Source organism: Piliocolobus tephrosceles, chromosome 9 (genome assembly GCF_002776525.5).
Source record: "Piliocolobus tephrosceles isolate RC106 chromosome 9, ASM277652v3, whole genome shotgun sequence".
NCBI lineage: Eukaryota > Metazoa > Chordata > Mammalia > Primates > Cercopithecidae > Piliocolobus > Piliocolobus tephrosceles.
In genome coordinates, this window is record NC_045442.1 from 35,463,556 (window position 1) to 35,486,300 (window position 22,745).

Here is a 22,745-nt window from a genome sequence, read left to right on the forward strand (position 1 = left end):
GGACAGGAGTTACCAGATACCAGTCCCAGGATAATCACTTTTGTAGTATACTGAGGCAGAGAGATGATCAATTCTCTACTCACTGGGATTCAAGAAAAACAACAGATCCATTTAACCTATGCACAGCACTATAGGCATGAGGATAAGAAGAAAGCTCCTCTCCTATTTCTTTTTGGAATGACAAAACCCAACAAACGCCACAGTGATATGTCATAAAATGGGCTTTAATGTCTGCTCTTACAACATGGTATTACTGCTTACACTGGAACTGGCACATAGCTCCCAAGGTTGGTTTACTCTGAGGAATGAAGCTGGCATCCCCCCTGGCTGCAGTACAGCTGGAATGGTCCCAGGCACTGACCTCAGTACAAACTTTGGAGTCTAACTACCCACACCTCCTGTAGTTCACCAACTTTGGAGTTCTGGAACCAGCAGTGTAGATTCTGTGTAGGCCAAGTAAACCAGACACTGTTCTGTCTCTTTGTACTAACCACTCTCTATCCACCCCCTACTCTGCCTCCAGTATTATTCTGTTTTGTGAGGTACTAAGGAATGCTCTGCCTTTGCAGGGCCTAAATCTCCCATTCTTGCGGTTTGAATCCTCTGCTCTCTTTTGTATTTGCTTTAAATATCTTGGAAGTGTGACCCACGCTAACATGACTTGCCCTGTCCAGGGGACTCCTGGAATTCACATCTCCCACGTTTCTTCCTAGTTGATGGCTCCCTACTATGCCCACCATAGTAGGGTGATTCCAAAGAACTGCATTTAGGAGTGAAGACAGAAGTCTGTCTTCCTTCTCTACCTAGTCAGTCCTTGTCTTGATCACTTTATCTCTTTAACATGCACATCTGCATGTACACAGAGCTCTGGAAGGATCCTCTTATCTGAAGACTATGGAAACATTTTCTGATTCATGCAATTATCCCTTTCATTGAGTGATGTTCAAACTGCAGACTGGTCTCTGCCTTCCCAGATGTCTTCCCGTTGCTTGGCTTCCAACCGCTTTCTCTCTGTAAATAAGAGCAGTGTTAACCATGGTTGTCTACTTCATATACTCAATGACTTTCCCTTAATCCAAATTACAAGGCAAACGTTCATCATGACACAAGTGGATATCTTGGTCTCTCTTACCTGATTCCAAGAGTTAATTCCTTTAACTTCCTAAGTGCTTTGTAAGCGAAAATGATACTACTATAAGTCATTACATTTATTACTATATAATAAAAAATATCTGAGGCTAATAGAAGTATATGGAATAAGTCAGAATCTAGTAGGACTCAGATTCTAGTCTTGCTAAAACATATTTAAATTCTACTTTTCAACTATGTTTAGTGCTTCAACACAATTGCCCATTATTCCCAGCTTACGGATCTTTATAAATATTTCAACAGGTATCAAGGATATGTATTGATATTCTATTTTGTTGCTTAAATGGAAATGGTAGCCCCTGGGCTTTACTCTTATCTCCCCTCTACAACTTTACTGAAAAAATATTTCAGAGGCAAACCAAATTTCAGTATTTTCAGAGCACTTCCAGGAGCCAGAAATCTTCTGGAATATACAATTACAATATGGAAAACTAAAACTATTTCTAAAAACAAAAAATATACAAATCTGGATAATCTATCTTCAATTTTTAATATGGAAGCTTGGTTCTCCATTTAACACTTTCACCAAGGTCTGAGAAAATACGGACCATACAACAGTCTAGTGACTCAAGCATCCTTTAGGTGCCACAATACCAGTTCCAATTTCATGGCTAGTCATTTATCTTGAAACCATAAAATGGTGATAAGCCTACATGATAGATGGTAAGCCTAAATGCTTCCTTCTTATTGTTCCAAATTGATAATGCCTGTATAAGATTCAGCAAGTCATGAATCAGGGAGATTACAGAAATCGAGATGAATTTAGAATAAACACTTGCTATTCTGATGTATCTTTCCTCATCAGCAGAATCCTTTACAACATTCCTACACTATATCTGACTATACTTTAAGGGCAAAGAAGTTGGTTATGAAGCTGACTGGCACTTGGAAATATGAGAAAAAGAAATTCACTGCTATTTGGGCACCATCTTGTGGCATTATCTGAATATAGCAGCAAAGTTGAGGCAAAAAACAGTGGTCTGCAAATTGCAAACTGAATGAAGGCTGGTAGAGTGCCTTGGAACTGAGGCAGGCTTGAACTGCACTGGGGTCCCCTAGGAGACAGCACAAAGGATAACTGGCTGGTCTAAAGGATTCCAGAATTTCTTAGGAAGGCAGTATGATCTTGATTCTTACAAATATGGAGAAGTTAGGAGGGGATCTAAAGGCAATGGATGAAAGCAATCAAAATCTGGTTATACATCCCAAGGAAAAATGAAGAAACCAGAAAAGCAAATTATTAGAACTCCAATTTTTCAATAAGGTGTGAAACTTAAATCATAAGAGTAATATGAGAAGACAGAAGAGATCCAAGAGCAGTAGAAAAATATGACTGGCCCATAATACACAATTCCAAAATCAAAACAATTCTGAAAACAAAGTTATTGCCTTCTTTAAAGCTTGGGGCCAAAATTAATTGATGGAGGCAAATCTAACCTGAAAGGATACGAAGCCATTTATAGTCTTAACATATCCCATTTAATGTGAACAGTCACACACTCTGCTGCAGAAATATTAATGTGTCTTGATCTTGGTGTTATAAGACACAGATACCATATTAGCTTTCTAAAATCTGGAAAGTTCAGAATTCTGAAACTTTTTTTTTTTTTTTTTTTGGGAGATGGAGTCTCACTCTGTCCCCAGGGTGGAGTGCAGTGGTGTGATCTTGGCTTACTGCAACCTCCGCCTCCTGGGTTCAAGCGATTCTCGTGCCTCAGCCTCCTAAGTAGCTCTTGAGTAACAGGCATGTGCCACCATGCCTGGCTAATTTTTTTGTATTTGTAGTAGAGACACGGTTTCGCCATGCTAGCCAGGCTGGTCTTAAACTCCTGAGCTCAAGTAATCTGCCCGCCTCAGCCTCCCAAAGTGCTGGGATGATAGGCGTGAGCCACTGTGCCCGGCGTGAAACATTTCCTAACACTTTCTAATAAAAGCAAATAGATTCTAATGATAAGCCATATGAAAAAACTAGTAGGAGTAGGAAGACAAATTGAGAAGCACAAAGAAATAGTGAAAATGGGAGGTGTAAATTTAGAAATACAAGAACATGAATAGAATAGAGAAATGTAGGTCAGGATAGGAAATAATAATTTCTTTATTTTAAAGATGAGGAAACAGAAGCTAGGAGAGCTGAAATGACTTGCCTAGGGTTACACAGCCAGTGAAAGAACTGAATCTAGGACCCAGATCCTTAATTCTTCACCAGCACACCTTCTACTATCCTGACATCTGAAATACCTACAAGGGAAAAAATATGAAAAAAACTGTATGAACAGAAAGACAAAGAAACATGTCCCTTTATTAAAGAGACAGGAAAGCAGATAATAGCTGATAAACTGCATGAAAGAAAGCTCCTAATAACTTGACCTCCAACAATTAAAAGAATAAATAAAGAGAAAGCCCAACAGTAGATATGAGCGCAAGGAATTAAGAAAAAATAGAAAATTCAGCACAAAGTGATTGACCTAAAACATTCACATCGGCTGGCCCTGAAAACTTTCATTCTCCAATATAATAAATCAATCAACAGAAATGACTATATTAAATGAGTTGCCTGCAATCACAGTGCAGTCAAGACTTGACATAAGAGAATGTGAAGCACTGAAGATTGTAAAAGGGCCAGTTTGGTGTCATGTTTTTAAAAAAAGCAAAGACAGAGGATGTAAATTAAAGACTTTCAAAATTTACTTCTAGGTCTATGAAAAATAATCACAAAATCTACCGTAGTCACCTACAGAACAAGAGACAACATGCTTCGTGAAGAACACGTCTGGTCAAATGAATCTTATTCCCTTCTTTTATAGAGGGACAGATGTAGTAGATCAAGGAGAAGTAATCTAAATAACCTCTTAATTTCAGCAAAGTTTTAGATTTTAAGTTTACCAAATATTTATATAATCATAATATATGGAAAAATACAGTCTGAATCCAATAAGGGGGCATTTAACTCTAGAGTGTGGAATAATTATCAATGTATTAAGTGTCAACACAAGGAACCATGTACTATTTATTTTAGCAACAGCTGGTGACCTGGTCAGTTAGTTAGTCCTAGGTTAACATTTTCATCTCTGATCTAGGCAAAGGTAGTAGGTTTATTAAACAGCAATTGATACCAAAAAATGAGTAAATGCTACATCACAGAAAAAAAGTCACATTAAAATGAAAAAAAAAAAAAGAAATGTGGTTAGAAATGAACTTCAGACATCAGGAGAGAAAAGACACCAAGAAAATACCCTAACACCTAGATTATGAATCAGCAATGCCGCACTGCCCTTTAAGGCAGAGTAATGGAAAGTCTAAAAAGGGTTTTCATAAGGTATCAACTATGATTAAATTTATTACTATCTTACAGAGATGGTTTGAAGTTCTTTGTGATTTAATTAATCAAACTAGGTGAGCAGATTACTATTTACTTACTTTGCCTTTCAGGCCTGTGACCCAAAAGATAGGCTTTCAGAACCAGCCAATTAATCACCTACCTTCAAGAATAAAATGAAAATAAATTAAAATAAAATTGTAGTGAGCTTTGAAAATGAGAAGGTAGCTTATTCTGAAAGGTAATGATATCTATGTCCAGTTTTAGGTGGGAATCAAATATTTGTATGAGTGGAACATGGGAAAATTGTATATACATTCCTGAGTTTGGTCTTTATTTTGTTTTTTATTTTTTTGAGATGGAGTCTTGCTCTGTTGCCCAGGCTGGAATGCGATGGCGCAATCTCGGCTCACTGCAACCTCCGCCTCTCAGGTTCAAGTGATTCTCCTGCCTCAGCTTCCTGAGTAGCTGGGACTACAGGTGCATGCCACCACACCCGGCTAATTTTTCTATTTTTAGTAGAGACAGGGTTTCACCATGTTGGCCAGGCTGGACTCAAACTCTTGACCTCAGATGATCCGCCTGCCTCGGCATCCCAAAATGCTGGGATTACAGGAGTAAGCCGCCATGCCCAGCCCTGAGTTTGGTCTTTAAAATGTGGTTTTAGGCTGGGCACAGTGACTCAGGTCTGTAATTCCAGCACTTTGGGAGGCCAAGGCAGAAGATCACTTGAGTCCAAGAGTTTGAGACTAGCCTAGGCAACATAGAGAGACCCTATCACTACAAAAAGGAAAAAATTAGCCGGCATGGTGGCACATGCCTGTAGCCCCAGCTACTCAGGAGGCTGAGGTGAAAGGATTGCTTGCACCTGGGAGGTTGAGGCTGCAGAGAGCTGTGATCATGCCACTGCACTCCAGTCTGGGTGACAAAGTGAGACCCTGTCTCAATAAATGTCTCAATAAATAAATAATCAAAGTAGAGTGAAAAATGTAGCAGAAAAGTACTTAAAACTCAAAATCACAAATTCAAAATTCATTAATTAGGAAGGTTTCACACTCTGGGTTTTATAAAGAAAAATATGGAGGACTTAGCATTCAGAGTAAAGACTTACAAAGAAAAATTAGAGTAACCAATGTCATCCATGTATTTGGTCAATGAACATGTATTGAGTATCTTTTTATGTACCAGGCACTGTTGCCAGACAGCAGAACTCTTCAAGTGGGAGAAAGAAAGGCTGGGAGATTATCATACCATATTATAACAGGAAGATACACAGATTTCAATTCCCATGCTAATTCTGATCCCTTGGCAATGGTCATGTAAAACTCACCAAGAATGTCATGACTGATTTAACAATATCTGCCATGTGTAATGGATGGAGAGTAGCAGTATATAATACATATTTGTCATTACAAGCTCATATTATAATGAACATTAAATTCTTAACAGTCATATCAATAATCATATCCTGAATTTGTAAAGCACTTTACCAAACATTTTTACATATGTTAACTTATTCTGTGCTCAAAACATTCACCATGATTAGGTAGGCTGAGGAGTACTTTCACTTTGCTGGAAACCAGGGGGCGCAGAGAGGTATCTGACTCGCCCATGGCCACACAGCTAGGTAATCGCAAAAGGTCTATCAGAGCCTAGATTTCCTCATTTCTAAACAATCTGCCCCTGATCTTTATAGTTAAAGTTGTTAGAACAAAACGGTACGCAGATACTCTCTATTTCTACTAAGGAAAAAACAAGAGGACACTGGTTTAAACTATCATGCAGATTTAACTCAGACCTAAGGAAGATTTTTCTGAGAGTGAAAAGCTGCTAACCATTGGTACAGATAATAAAGAAGTTTGTCATATTTTATTCCTGGAGACTTTAAAAAATGTTTTATGTAAGTATTTTTTTCTGGGAAAAAATGTCAGTAACTCCAAAAGTCCTTCAAGAGGGATTACAGTATTACAGAAGAAGCATGGGTTTTAATCAGTGGTACCTAGATTCAGATGCCTTCTCTTTCAGTTTACCAGCTGGGTGACTTTAGGCCAGTTACTTAACTTCTCTGGGTCAGCTCTAAACTCAAGATGGTATCATTGGTCACAGAGTTATCATAACACAGAATCATCATAACCTGTAAGTTATGATGGAGTTTCCTTCCTGTCCTTTTAATCAACAAAAATCACTTATAGTTTTTAATCTTAAAATCTACAAAACTGAAGTGAGAGGACAAACAACTGCTTAAAATGCCCAAAAGAGGAACATATTTTCTTCCCTACTCAAGGCAGATTATCTCCACTAGATTGTAAGGCTTAAGGAGAGGAACAAAATCTTGCCACCTTTCTAATTCTCCTGAAGAGCGAACACAATGCTTTGCATAGGGCAGGTGCTCAGTGAATGCCACATGGAGCTAATAGAGATTATAGGAATTTTAAAATAAAAAGAGTAATTAATGGCAAAAGTATGCACTGAAGTCTGTGCTGGATTCACCATATAATGCTACTACTATTGTTACTAACAAAAACAACAGCAGCTAACACTTATCATATAACTCATCATAGGCCTGTAGAAACAGGAGCAAGAGAGTACCTGTGGTTTTTTGAAGATGACTAAGTATGCTTCATGGATTAACTCGCTTGAGTTCCATTTAAGGATGAGAAAACAGAGGCCTCCAGAGAGTAAGTTACTTACCTACCCTCTCAAGGTCACACAGACAGTAAATGGCAGACCTAAGATGTGGACCCAGGAAGTGCAATTCCAGAGTCTAATACCTAAAACAGTAAAGTTTCCACCGAAAAAAGTCTTTAAAGCCTGGGCTCCATGCAGGCAAGCATATAAGTATCTGCCCAACACAGAAAGAGGCCAGAAAGAGATACATCAGGAAATTTTCCAGATGCATTTCCTCAGATACAAAGAATGGTAGTAGCACTCTGGAGCATAATAAAGGGAGAGTCCTCTATAATCCATACAGCCTCAGCACCAATATGTAGGAGGAACTTATCACAGTGGGTCTCTATTCACAAATAAAGGCCTTCTTTAGGAAAGCAATAGAGTACCCACTTAGTCAACAGTCTCAATTTTAATTGCATCACTGAAATGTCCTTTGTATAGCCAGACATTTAAAACAAATACTTCAAGTGGAGCTGCATGCTGATGCGCCTAGAGAAAGAAAAGGGAATACTCAAGATGATATCCACACAAAACCACTGATCTGTAGAGATACAGGTGATATACACCCAAAGAGAAGGATGATAACATGGCAAAGGGAGTCATATCCCCTTTTATAGATATCACTGTTATCACACAGAAATCATTTTCTTCAGAGACAATCAATTAACAAAGGGTTAAGGACACTGCACATTCATCTTTAATCTAGTTCTGTTATTGCCATCTATAAAAACCCAAGGAACTCAGTTATGTTTCTATAGTCCGTAGGAGGCCTTTGAGTAAACAATGACTGGAAAACATGAAAACTGCCTCATTATAGTCATTAAGGTTTCAAAAATTAGTTGGGTTCAACTCTGAAACTCTAGCACCTGCCATGACACACTCTGTCACTGGTTATCTGGCCAGTGCAGCTGAGAGTCTGCAAGCTGCCTGCTATCACCAAAGCAGAGAGGACAGGAAGTATTAATGGCCTTGTTAGACCAGCAATAAACAAGGAGTTTGAAACTTCAATTCGTTTAATGGAAAAATGAAGTTACTTTTTGGTAAGTGGAGTTTTCAGAATAAATTGCCTTCACAGATTCCAGGGATTGTGGGCTAAGGCAATGAGACTGTCTAAAGCCTGAAGGTTGATAAAAAGTACTTAAGTGCCACACCAGAGTCCCAAGCCTTTACATACAATTCAACAGCCTGTACAGGAGACAGATTTTAACTTCAACCTCAAACTATAAGAAAATAAAAACTCTGCTTGTGGATCAGGGGAAATATTTTTCTGAGAACGCTTGGATAATGGAAAATAGTCAGAAGACAGGTAAATCTAGATGTACTCTAATGGAGCCACTCAGGACTGCCTTAAAAAGAAAAAAATACCTCCTACAGTTGTTATCAAGGTCAGTTGCTGGTTTTTCCTAAATTTGTCTTCTACCTCAGATCTAAACCATTTGATAACATTAGGGCAATATCATGGCAATCGTGGCCCAGTAAAACCATAGCAAATGTTTTCTGCCTAGGACACTATAAGTTTTCAAAGGAAAATTTTTCTCAGAGAAAAACTGTAGGAAAAGCCATGGATGGGCTGAGAAGACCAAACCTATCTCTTGGAAAACAATAGTAGGAGCATGGATTAGGATGTCTTGGTGTGTGAAACAGGCAGACAAATCCTGAAACTTCGTCTCCTGAACGTAAGGCATGAAACTTTCTACACACTTAGGAGGCTTCTAGGAAACAGAAATGACAAAATGGAATGGGCTTCATTCATTTTTTTTTTAAAAACACATGCCTTATAGTGAGCTGTAAAGGGACTAGAGAAGAACACCATCCTTTCAGCTCACCTCTGGCTTCTTGCAGTTTCTTGAGCTCTGCTTCTCGTTCGGTTTTGCTCTGCTTACTTCGAACCCCAAGGGCACTGATGACTAACCTTCTGGCTAGGGCTGCTGAAGTCTCAGGACGCTCCTTTGCTGGCTGGAGGAACTCTGAATGGAAGAAAGGAAGGGAGTAGGAGGGAGTAAAGAAGAGAGAGCACTCCAGCTTCAAATGATTTAACTCAGTAATTAACATACAAAATAGACTAACGAGGGCTGCATCAGCAGTAATTAATACAAGCCTGATAGATGACGATCAGAGAAAATTAACATGGCAAAGCACAAACAACCCTGGCTTCATTATCTGCATTAACACAGTATCTTACAGTGACTCTATCAGGCAGTTAAACACAGAGGTAAACTAGGTAGGGATGTCATCAGAAACTGGTTGCTGCATTGCCTGCAGTTAGTTCTCAGACTCTCCAAGTGGCTGCTCAGATGCCATATTTCCAACATGGTCATTTCTCTTTTATTTATTTTTTCTTAAAAACATACTTCTTTTAACACTAAAAATAAAAGTGGTATGACTTTAGATGTCTGGATGCTATAAAACTGCTAGAAAGAACAATAATACCACCATCAGCAAAAAAAACCCAGAGATTATAGACTCACCAGCATAAGCTCTAGCTTTGGCCTTGGCTGCTCTTGTGGCCTGTGACAAGGGACGAATCTTCACCATGGTGTGTTTAATACCCAACGCATCACGAGCTGCAAAGAGGAATAAAAGGAAGCAGAAGACATGAAGTAGAGTGATGCAAAGGAACAACTAGGGATGGCTCTTAGTATTTCCTAGATGTTATGCTTTTTTTTTTTCAAAGCAAGCAAAAGAGACAGTAAGATCTAGAGGATCAACATGGCAGTAATTATTTTAGATCAGGTATCAGCAAACTATGGCTCTGTGACCAAATGCAGCCAACCACCTGTTTTTATATTTATTTACAAAGTAATTTTATTATTTTACTGAAGCAGAGCCATGCCCATCTGGCTTGTATATTGTCTATGGCTGCTTTCTTGCTACAACAGCAGAGTTAAGTAGTGACAGAGACTGATGCTCCACAAAGCCTAAAATACTGTTTTTACCGTTTGGTCCTTTATATAATAATTTTGCAGACCCAGATTCTAGGTGGTTCAGACAGGAACTAACATTTTAATATCTCTATTTTCTTTGAATGCCTCTGCATCAGATCTGTCATGAGGCCAATGATATATGTAAAAAGGCCCAATCATATATTCAGAGAGTATGTATTATAACTTCTCACTAGATAGGTTAAAGTGTTACTTAAATTCACTTGTCTGGGATGGGGGGAAAAATCACCAATATTGTAAGAGTTAGCCCCATTGGATTCTTCAATCTCTACCTTAATCTGTTTATATACTATCATGACAGTTATGTGTACAAATAACCTTGGAAGGTGTTGACTCTATCTCTCCAAATACCACTGGACTAACATGAAAGAAGAGAATGGGTACCAAAGTATCTTACTTCAAAAAAACCACTATCTGTCCTATTACCTACACTGGCTGAATAAAATGCCAACTTTCTCAAATAGAAGGGAAATAGATAAAGTAGCGTGAGAAAATGAACAATAAGAAAGGAAGATTGAAAGCCATTGGGTGAATACCTGTAATTGGACTGGAGAATACTCCTAGGGCATGTGTATCATCCACCCATTTAATATCAAATCCTTTCTTTCTGCAACACACAAAAAAAATTTTATTTCCTAAAATAAAATTTACTTTTATGAAACATCTCACAAATAGAATCTCATAAAGCATTTCACAAGATAGAAACACTCAACGAGTGCACAGGTGGAATGGGGATAATGACACCAAAAACAGCTTGGAGGACAGAAGAAGCCATTGAATTTTAAAAGCAATAATACCATCATAAAGAACTACCCAGGAGTATTTTACGTTCTCAGCCATTTTATAGACATCAACTAATTAATCCTCACAAGTCCCTTGGGGATGTAAAGTATTTAATGCACTATTTACAAGAGATGTTCTTATGGGCAGGGAATGAGAAGAAATGGAAAGAGGAAGCAGAGGAGGGTTAGAATATAAGAAGAGTAGGTAGGCAGAGAAGGTCACCTGGATTTAATGCAAATGTAAACTCTGTCCTTGAGGACAGAGACGGAAACAGAATGCGAGAATGGGGTAGGGGAGATTATACTGCAAGATGTCATTCAATTTTTTTTTTTTTAAAGTCAAGTAATGGGGAAAAAAGGGGGCAACTATAATCAGAGAGGCTGATCTGTTCTTCACTTGTTGCAGAAGGTAGGTTAAAAAAATAAGAAAAAATAAGAAAAAAATAGGAAAGAATTGTGTGGCAAAATCAGAAAAATTCAGGAAGAAAGAAATCATGATAAGAGAAATATCAGACCAGATTAGAAAGGATCAAAAGAATGAACATTTAAGTACTACAGAAACACTTTTATTTTGGAGAAGGGCTACCTAGTGAGCACAAGGAATGTCAGGATGATGACATAACAGTTATATTTTTCAGCTAAGAGCTTAAAAATGCTTGTGGACTCAGGGTTCTGCCACCTTGAGACCTTTGGCAAGTTTAACCTCTCTTGAAGCTAGGTTGGCTCATTTGTAAAAATGAGCAAAGTATGTCCCCCACAGAGCTGTTGTGAAAATGGAAATGAGATCATCCACGACAAGGCAAAGAAGATGGTGTTGAGCACTTCATGGGCATCTAATAAATTAATGGTGTTCATGACTTTTATTATTAATAGCAATGTTCATCAATATTAATATTGATGAAGACGGTGATTAAAACATGAAGCTGACTCTGGAATTTGACTCGCAGGCATTATTACAGGCTTTTGCACCATGACCTTTTTTTTCATTTTTATAAATCACAGATGGGTTCCAGAGGGCCTTTTCTACTTCAAAATTTCATAACCCTTTAAAATTTTTCTCTTTGGAGAATGTTTTTAAATTTGATAGAAAAATGGTCTTGCAGGTGAGATTATCAAGAAACAAAGCAAAGGGAAGTAAATAGTTTATAAGAGTTAACTAATCTTCACGAAATTCTAGACATCAACAAAATGATCCTTGGTTTTAAGAATCATCATTTATGAGTCTAAGGTAGTTCTAACGGGATTTGATCCCTCTGACTGCTTTTAAAAAATCTATTATGAATTTTATGTTGAACAGGTTCTGATACTAGATCTAAACCTAATTCTAATAAATAAGACTGACCTACACACTATACATTTAAAGTTTATGGCAGAGATTAACTGTCCTCCAGGATCCATTCACCCTTTCTTTCTGTTAGTTATAGAACTGATGCTCCCCGCCGAATTACGTTTAACTGACTAAACAAGTACATGGCTGCTAGTTTTGCCTGTTCTAGAACTTCATATGAAAATAGAACACTTGTTCTTATAAATAGTTTTAGTTTATAGCCATGCTCATTTATGTACTGTTTTTGCTTGCTTCTGTTTAACAATGGCAGAGTTGTCTAAAATATTTACTTATCCTTTAAGAGAAAGTTAAGGGCTATACCCTGACTTATAACAGAATCTTACACATTCAAGGTGAATTTTAAATTTAAATTTGTTATATCACTACAGACCTGGTTCATTTTAAATATCAGGACTGAAACATTAAAGTATAATCCTTCTTGATACTGATTTTCTTCCAGACCCTGAAAATCCTCTTAATAACTTTCTTTCTAGATTATCATCTCTTTATTCCTGAAGCTTATTTTTTCTTGTAAGCTAAATATACAGAGCTATATACTTCTAACTCTTTTAACGTCTCCTATATAAGTATCAGCTATACGCATACAAAGGGTTAGGGCAAGTGTTCTCAAACCCACTTATATCAGTGTGAGTTGATATTTTCACCATGGAATTAAATAAAATTAAACCAATGAAACAGGTGCAGAGCATAAAAAAGAAGAGCTATTGTGTCTGTAAAAACTTAGTTGAGGCCAGGCGTGGCAACTCACACTTCTAATCCCAGCACTTTGGGAGGCTTAAGTAGGCAGATGGCTTAAGTGAAGGAGTTTGAAACTAACCCAGCAACATGGTGAAATCCTGTCTCTACAAAAAAAATACAAAAATTCGCCAGGTATGGTGACACACACCTGTGGTCCCAGCTACTTGGGAAGCTAAGCTGGGAGGATTGCTTGAGCCCAGGAAGTTGAGGCTGCAGTGACCCCAAAAGAAGGCAAGAAAGAAAAAGATGGGACAAGTAAACACATAAAGATAGCAGGCAATTTGACAATACATCCAAATATATCAACAATTACAATAAATATCAATGGACTAAATGCACCATGAAGTCATCACTGATGACAGTCTTCTTAAATGCTAAAATGGGGGCTAGAAAGGCTACCTGACATTTTTAAGGAACTTAGAACAGTAGTTTAATATAGAAAATTTCTACTGGACCTGGAAAAGACAATAAACCAGCCTGATGCTAAAATATGAAAACAGGGGATATGAAAAACAACAGATGATTTCTCAGAAAACATTTTTTAAAGACTTCATCTCACACTCCCTAACATCCACAATCATTTGCATACTCACTGATAACTGCAGAAAACCCGCAGAAGGTCTTCAGTACGAAATTCTTGGGGAAAGTCATAAATTTCAATGACGTGTGGGAATTCACAATCACTGAGGTCAATATCAGGAACTTCATGGTTGTAGTAATCAAATCTAGGTTCCTGGATGCTCTCTCTGCCCTTCGTATTCCCTGATAACTAGAAAGGAAGAAGCACATAAGTGCCGGTTACATCAAACCTGGCTATTGTAAAATATATTCCTATATATAAACAATCCTCCTCCCTTTCTCTACGTGTTCTCATTCCTAAACCTTTGGCATAGTCTCTGTATTTATTCTACTCATAGATACAATAATGATCAGGTGCTTATCACCCAGTTAATACTATACATATGGAACAGTTGAAAAAATGTTAAAATTCCAGCAGACAAGCAATGCATGAAACTCAACTTGCATCTCTAACCAGCACACGAGAAAACAGACTGAATACTGTGGTGAGTTATAAATGGTACATCTTGGAAACTGATGCTCAGACAATAGCTGAAGAGATTAATTAATAATATTTGTTTTAATTGAGCTTACTGACCAGGCTCATATCATAGTTTCTTTTCTGGAAGTGAACAAAAATGAAGAAAATTTAAAAAAAAAATAAAAAATAAACTTTTTTACTTCACTTTTTATTGAATGTATTAAAGGGTGAGGAGACAGCTTACAAAGACATTTGTTAAGACAAATTAAGTGGCACAAGTAGTTATACTTAATGTCCTTAGCATGAGACCTACCTTAAGGAATGTGCATATAGCAGGCTAGTGAAGGAATTAATAAAGGAGGTAACAAATTAAAATTCTACCATCCTATAAAAAAAAGTTGAACTTCACACTGGAAGCAAAAGAAAGAAAACGGGAAAGTGAAAAGTGGCAGCAAAGCCATGACAGTCATTCTGTCATTCACCTGTTATAAAACCTAGACGCTGCTGATGACCCAAAGCCACCAGAGATCCTTAAGATAATTTTTTTTCTCTCTCTCTCTGTTAATCAAAAGTTCAAGGAGGTCCCTTCAAGCTTTCTCTGGTTTTAATACTGTGTCTCTTTTCCCATCAACTGAAGAAAATAAGAACTTGCAATGCCAGGAATATATATCTCCTTTCCTTGGAGAAGTTGAAAAATGGATTCAAGAGTTTTTTTGGGAGAAGGAGGAAGATGACTTGGATAATATCAATAAAAATTATTATTTATTCCTGTCCTCCAGTTCCTTTTCTCTACTAAGCCTCAGTTTTACATGTAAAACATGGGAATAATAACAGTACCTACACTTCATAGATAAGTGCATGGACTAAAGGAGATGATATGGCAAATGCTTAGCATACTGCTTGGCACATAAGTATTCAGTAAATTCAACCCACTTTAAACCAATTTTAACCAAGTGCTAAGTCTGTTACATGCCAAACACCATATTAGTTCCACTCTCCTTAGGATGTAGAAAGCAGAACAGAATGTTCTCCCCACCGTAACGAGAGAAAAGACCAGCTGATCTATAAAATCATAACTTTTCTTGAGTTTACCAGAGAGCTGAATTGTAAGATAACAAGGGAAACTGGTTATCTTAAAATCCATATAATGACAAGTCTCTCCCAAAGAGAAACAGAATACATAAACTGTTTTGCCTTTGGCAGACCACTAGGAGAAGTGATCACCACATAAGTGGGCCAAGAAGATATCAGCTAAACTTTTAATAAATTCTTAAACATCTAGAGTAGATTAGTGGTAACAGTTTGGAATAACTCAGAGGCCAGGGACAAAAGGAGTCTGTGATAACTTGCAACTCAATCCCTATGGCAGTGCCACACTGTTTTGATTACTGTAGCTTTATAGTACTGTTTGAAATCAAGAAGCTTACTATAAAGCCTGAGTCCTCCAACTTTGTTCTTTTCAAAATCACTTTTGATTATTTAGGGCACTTTGCCTTTCCACAGATTTTGAAGATCTGCTTGTCAATTTCTGCAAAAAATTTTCTGCCAACCCGGCAGCTGGGATTCCACTGAATATGTAAATCAACTTAGGAAATATCTGAACAATATTAAGTTCTCCAGAAGATAAACATGGGGTGTCTTCCCATTTCTCTAAGTCCTTAATTTCTTCCAACAATGTTTTACAGTTTTCAGATATAAAACTTATATATCTCTTTTGTTAAATGTGTTCCTAAATGTTTTATTCTTTTTGAGGTTATTGTAAAATTGTTTTCTTCATTTTCTGCATTGACTTTGAGTTACTTTCCAAAACCCAAAAACAAGGAACTGCATGTTTGTACATTTATAAACTGGAGCTAAATAATACATTGTGAAAGATACAATGTAAATCACAAAATATCTTAGAAATATAAATCCTAAGAAATGTTATAGGCCAGGCGTGGTGGCACGGACCTGTAATCCCAGCACTTTGGGAGGCCCAGGCAGGCAAATTGCTTGAGTTCAAGACCAGCCTGGGCAACATGGCAAAACCCTGCCTCTACAAAAATTACAAAACATTAGCCGAGTGTGGTGGCACACACCTGTAATCCCAGCTACTTGGGGTGGGAGTGCTGAGGCCGGAGGATAGCTTGAGTCTGGGAGGTCGAGGCTGCAGTGAGCCAAGACTGTGCCACTACACTCCAGCCTGGGTTACAGAGCAAGACTTTGTATCAAAAAAAAAAAGGGGGGGTGGGAGGAGGTGTTAAAAAAGGAAAGAAATGACAGGATAGTCTGGCAAGAAAATTAGATTATGCTCCTTTGTTCTAACCTAGTCAGCAAAGCTAAACTTGTATACTTATATTTCATTTCTGAGGTACCTATTAAACATCTGGCTTCTGACACTGATTAAAAACTGTTAATAATAGCAAAAACACATAATTCTTATTCTACATTTCATGAAACAAATGAAGGCTACGAGTTACATACTTCTGATCAGTTCTTCCTCTATCACTCAGAATCCACTATCACTAGAGATTCCTAACTTTTCCTAGAGGAGGAAGAACTTCATTTCCCCCAGGGTACTGATATTGTTGGGATCAGCTCACATTTCCTCAGTAACATATTTTTTTTGTGGAGGTAGGATATCATACTGTTAATGGAACTTTCTCTCCTAAGAATCTCAGCAAAACATGCAAGAGAACTTGACAGAAAGAAGGAGAGGATATGTGGCATAAAAGGGAGAAAGTGTCAAAGAGAGGATAATATGGGATGAAGATGGAAGTGAGGCAGAGAAAGACTGTGAAGAGGGATGGGGAGATAGAACCACTGACACAGAGGGATGAGACACGGCAGTATGGAAAGCTTTAAGAAAAAGCTCTACAATCTGATGTACTGATTATGCACTTTTGCAGTAGGCCTGGACTATCCAATACAGTAGCTGCCTGTCACATGTGGCTATGTAATAAGTAAAATGTGGCTAGTTCAAACTGAGATATGCTGTAAGTATAAAATACCCCTTAGATTTCAAGACTTAATACAATAAGAAATATCTCATTAATAATTGTTAATACTGATTACATGTTGAAATATTTTGAACATATTAGTTTAAAATATATTATTAATTTTACCTGTTATTACTTTTCTAATATGGCTACTAGAAAATTCAAAATTATACATGTGGTTCACATTTGTGACTTGCATTGTATTTCTACTGTAGACAACAGAAACATTTACCTTAAGAATCACAAGTATTTGGGCAATCCCTCCTAGAGTCAATGTCAAACCTTCATAATATATTTTATTAGGGCTAAGAATGTCTGATACAGCAAAAACAGAGGGTAGAGGTTTAGAATTTCATTCATTCTGATCTATCTATTATAGACCAAGGGAAAGTTTACAAATGATTCAGAGAAAACAATTTTGAGTTATGAATCACAAATATTTTTAGGATTTTAAATAGTGGTCTGTGTTGCTATTTATAAAGCATAAATGATATGTGAGTATTCCTTCATATGCACAACCAGCTTCCACAAAACCATTCAACTAAATCAAAATTAACTTCCTGAAATAGAGGGTTTGAAGACACTTAGGGCCTAGCAGTCTGGTCTTGAAAACAAGTCTATAAACTATTACCCAACTAGTAATGATGTTATTGCCCTGATGCCTATTTGCAGAGGGATAAAAGGATAGGGGAAAGAGCACAAGGTCAACAAGGCCTGCATCACTGAGTTTTTATTTTTTGTTTTCTGTTTATTTAATACTTAGTTCTTCAACATATAAAAGGAAAATACAAGAAGTTCTGAAGTCACATGCCAATTATTCCCCACAGACAAAATATATTTATATATATTCATATATGCATGCTACATTATGCCCTCCCTAGCTGCTGCCACTGGCACCCACACACACCATGAGGGGAACGTAAAAGCAGACCTGCCCATCTGTCACTCGTGCACACCTTCCTGGGGCCTAAGGATGAGCCTACACAGCTTTCCGCTGCTACAACAACAAATGGCACCCAAGCACGCTGTCTGAGGGCTAGGGATTAGCCTACCCCACTCACCACAGCCTGCACTCAAGTGCACCATCAGGGAGCCTGGAGAATGACCCACCCCAACCCCCCACCTGCATAAGCATTCTGTGTGCTGCTTGGGAGCCAGAGGGATAGCCCACTGCTGCTCCTACCATCACCAAAACACATTGCCCAGGGGCTCAAGGACCCATCTGCTCACCCAGCACACTGCTGCCACTGCTGGCACCAAAGTAAACTGCCTGGAGGCCTAAGGATCAGCCTGTCCAGACTCGCTGCCTGAAGCCCTAAGGAACAGCACACTCAGCCTGCTGTTGTCCAAGGACTGGCCTCTACCTGGTGTCCTCATCCCCAACAAAGTTCTACTACAGCTTCCACTAACCACCACAGCCTAAGCCATTGAGAAACTCACAGACACAAATGACACTGATTACAGCCCAAGAAATCGTAACAGAAACTATGCTACTGTACCCACCCAGAATCAAAACCAAAGAGCTGGACCCAACCAAAAGAACAGACATATCTATAGGAAAAAGTATTTTCCTTATGAAAGCCAATCCATAAAATATGAAGAAGTGACTATTATACTAGATGCACAGATATCAATGAAAGAACACAAGAAACATAAAAAAGCAAGGAAACATAACACTTCCAAAAGAACACAGTAATTATTCACCAACATTCCAATGAAAAAGAAATCTATGAAATGCCTGACAAAGAATTCAAAAATATTAAAGAAGGTCAGTGAGATTCCAGAAAACATAGATAAATAATACAAGGAAATCAGACAAACAATTCATGACCTCAATGAGAAATTCAACAAAGAGTTAGAGTTCATAAAAAACTAAATCAATCCTGAACTGAACAATTCAAGGAATGAAACAAAAAATACAATTGAGGGCAACAGTAGACTAGATCAAGCAGAAGAAAGAATTTCTAAACTTAAAAGACAGACCTGCTGAAATAACCCTGTCAGAAAATAAATAGAATAAAGAAAGCTTACGTGAAATGAGGGACATCACAAAGTGACAAATATTTAAATTTTGGGAGCTCCAGAGAAGAGATGGCTAAAGGCACAAAAAACCTATTTAATGAAATAACAGCTGAAAATGTCCCAAGTCTTGCAAGATATATAGACATCCAAATACAGGAAGCTCAAAGATTCCCAAATAGATTCAACCCAAAAATGTCTTCTCCAAAGCACACTATAGTCAAACTGTCAAAAGTCAAAGACTAAAAATTCTAAAAAACAGCAAGAGAAAACCTTCAAGTTATATACAAGGGAATTCCCATCAGACGGGAACAATAAAGTTGTTCCCAGACAAGCAAAAACAGGGAATTCATTATCTTGAGACTGGACCTACAAGAAATGCTTAAGGAAATCTTACACCTGGAAGTGAAAGGATGCTGTCTACCATCATAAAAACACATGAAAGTATAAAGCTCACTGGCAGAACAGACACAAGTGAGAGAAAGAAGTCAAATGTTACCACCACAGAAAACCATCAAACTGCAAAGAAAAATAAGATAGGAAGAAAGAAACAAAAGATACATAAAACAGAAAACAATAAAATGAAAGGAATAAGTCCTTACCTATCAATAATAACCATTATCAATAATAACCTATCAATAATAACCATATTTAACCATTTTAAATTCTCCACTTAAAAGATATAATTTGGCTGAACAGATTAATAAACATGACCCAACTATATGCTGCCTACAAGAAACACTTCACCTGTAGACATATATTGCCTACAAGTGAAAGGATGGAAAAATATATTCCACACAAACAGAAACCAAGAGCAAAGCAGGGATAGTTATATGAGATAAAACAGACTTTAAGTCAAAAACTTTAAAAAGGGCTGGGCATGGTGGCTCACACCTGTAATCCCAGCACTTTGGGAGGGCAAGGCAGGCAGATCACTTGAAGCCAGGAGTTCAAGACCAGCCTGGCCAACATGGCAAAAGCCCATCTCTACTAAAAATACAAAGATTAGCTGAGCATAATAGCGTGCGCCTATAATCCCAGCTACTCAGGGGGCTGAGTCAAGAGAATCGCTTGAACCCAGAAGGTGGAGGTTGCAGTGGGCTAAGACCATGCCATTGCACTCCAGCCTGGAAACAGAGCCAAACTCTGTCTCCCAAAAAAAAAAAAAAAAAAAAAAAAAAGGAAAAAAGAAAGAAAAAAGAAACAAAGAACAAAGTCATTATATAATGATAAAGGGATCAACTCAGTAAGATGATATAACATTGTAAACATATATGTACCCAACACAAGAGCACCCAGATATATAAAGCAAATACTATTAGATCTAAAGGAAGCAATACACTCCAATACAACAAAAGAAGACATAGACTCCAATACAATAATAGTTGGGGGCTTCAACATCCTACTCTCAGCATTGGACAGATCATCTAGACAGAAAAATCAACAGAGAAACATTGGATTTACACTGCACTGTAAACCAAATGGACCTAACAGACATTACTGGAACACTTTATCCAACAACTGCAGAACACATTCTCATCAGTACAACCTAATGAAGCACCTCAAAGAATTAGAAAATCAAGAACAAACCAAATCCAAAATTAGTAAAAGGAAAGACTTAATACAGGTAACAGTGGAACTAAATGAGAGACTAAGAAAACACAAAGGATCAATGAAACAAGAAGTTTTTTTAATGCAAAAGACAAAATCAATGAAACACCAGCTAGACTAATCATAGTGAAATTATGAGATTTGCATATATTGACTCATCCCTGCATTCCTAGAATAAACTCCACTTGATCATGATATCTTTTTTTTTATGTTGAATTTGGTTTGCTAGTATTTTGGTGAAGATTTTTGTAAAAAATGTGATATATTACGTCAACAGAATGAAGGTCAGAACCCATATAAACATCTCAATAGATACAGAAAATGTTGATGAAGTTCAACATCCCTTCATGATAAAAAAAACCCTCAACAAATTAGAAATAGAAGAAACATACCTCAACATAATAAAGGCTATATATGACAAACTCACACCTAACATTATGATGAACGGGAAAAGCTTTCCACTTTTCCTCTAAGGACGGGAACAAAGCAACAATGTCCACATTCACCACTCTTACTCAACGTAGTACTTGAAGTCCTAGGCAGAGCAACAGGTAACAGAAATAAAGAACTGCCAAATTGGAAAAGAGAAAGTCAAACTGTATCTCTTTGAAGATGAAATGATCTTACAGAAAAATCTAATGACTCCACCAAAAAACTCTCAAAACTGAAAAAAAAATCAGTAAATTACCAGATACAAAGTCAGCCAATATAACTTAGCATTTCTATACACCAACAGCACACTAGTTGAAAAAAAAATTAAGAAAGAAATCCCATTTATAATAAATACAAAAAATGAAATAAAATACCTTGGAGTAAATCTAACTAAGCAGGCAAAAGCTCTCTACGAGGAAAACTACAAAACACTGATGAAAGAAAACTGGAGAGAATACAAACAAATCAGAAGACATCTCATGCTTATGAATTGGAATAATTAATACTGTTAAAATGACCGTACTGCCTAAAGTAATCTAAAGATTCACTGCAATCCCTATCAAAATACCAGTGACAATTCTTCATAGAAATAGAAAAAAAATACTAAAATTTGAATAGAACCACAAAAGACAAAAAATAGTCAAAGCAATGCTGAGCAAAAAGAATAAACCTGGAGGTATCACACTACCTGATTTCAAAAAATACTGTAAAACTGTAGTAACCAAAACAGCAAGGTATTGGTATAAAAACAGGCATACAGAGCAATGGAACAGAATAGAGAACCCTATTCGGTTTCATGCATTTACAGCCAACTGATTTTCGACAAAGGCACCAAGAACATTAGGGAAAGCACACCCTCTTCAACAAATGGTGCTGAAAAAACTGGATGTCTATATGCAGAAGAATGAAGTCAGATTCCTATCTCTTACCGCACATAAAAATCAACTCAAAATGAATTAATGACTTAAACATTAGACCTGAAACTATAAAACTCTGTTAAGACAGCCCTAGCAAACTAATACCTTATTCCAGTAAATAAAGCTGGAAAGGAAGAATGGAGTTTCAATTTCCTCACCAACATTTTGATTTTAAATTCAACTACAACTGACATGTCATATTTATTCCTATATTCCCCCATTGATCATATTATCTTGCAAACTAGGCAGTCAATATATATTTATAGAATGAATAAAATGCACATGCTTCAAGTCAATTATTTTGTCCAAATGCATGCTTAACAAGACTTATTCTAGGCTGGGTGTGGTGGGTCATACCTGTAATTCCAACACTTTGGGGGGCTGAGCTCAGACGATCACTTGAGGCCAAAAATCAAGACCAGCCTAAGCAACACAGCAAAAGCCCTCCACTACAAAAAATAATTTTTTAAAAATTAGGCAGGCGTGGTGACATACACCTGTGGTCCCAGCTACTCGGGAGGCTGAGGCAGGAGAATTGCTTGAGCCCACGAGTTTGAGGCTACAGTAAGCTAAGATCATGCCACTGCACTCTAGCCTGGGCAACAAAGTCAGACTCTGTCTCAACCCCCACCACCTAAAAAACAGATGAACAAAACAAAAAAAACCAAGACTTATTTGATTTATACAACAACAAATATATGTATGTTGAGACAGGGTCTCATTGTGTTGCCCAGGCTGAAGTGCAGGGGTATGACTTGGCTCACTGCAGCGTCTGCCTCCTGGGCTCAAGAGATCCTTCCACCT

General features: G+C 37.4%; 1 protein-coding gene across 7 annotated transcripts in view; it reads right to left on the bottom strand.

Moving 5' to 3' along the window:
• Nucleotides 1-205: 205 nt before the first annotated feature.
• The window catches only part of R3HCC1L (R3H domain and coiled-coil containing 1 like), a 104,694-nt gene continuing 82,154 nt past the window's right edge, over nucleotides 206-22,745 (bottom strand). For all 7 annotated transcript variants that reach the window (XM_023206364.2, XM_023206361.2, XM_023206358.2 and 4 more), the window contains 5 exons: nucleotides 13,539-13,714; nucleotides 10,614-10,684; nucleotides 9,604-9,699; nucleotides 8,962-9,102; nucleotides 206-1,011 (listed from right to left, as the gene is read on the bottom strand). In XM_023206364.2, the coding sequence (XP_023062132.2) occupies nucleotides 944-1,011; nucleotides 8,962-9,102; nucleotides 9,604-9,699; nucleotides 10,614-10,684; nucleotides 13,539-13,714 (552 nt within the window). In that variant the 3' untranslated portion in view covers nucleotides 206-943. The remainder of the gene's footprint in view (nucleotides 1,012-8,961; nucleotides 9,103-9,603; nucleotides 9,700-10,613; nucleotides 10,685-13,538; nucleotides 13,715-22,745) is intronic.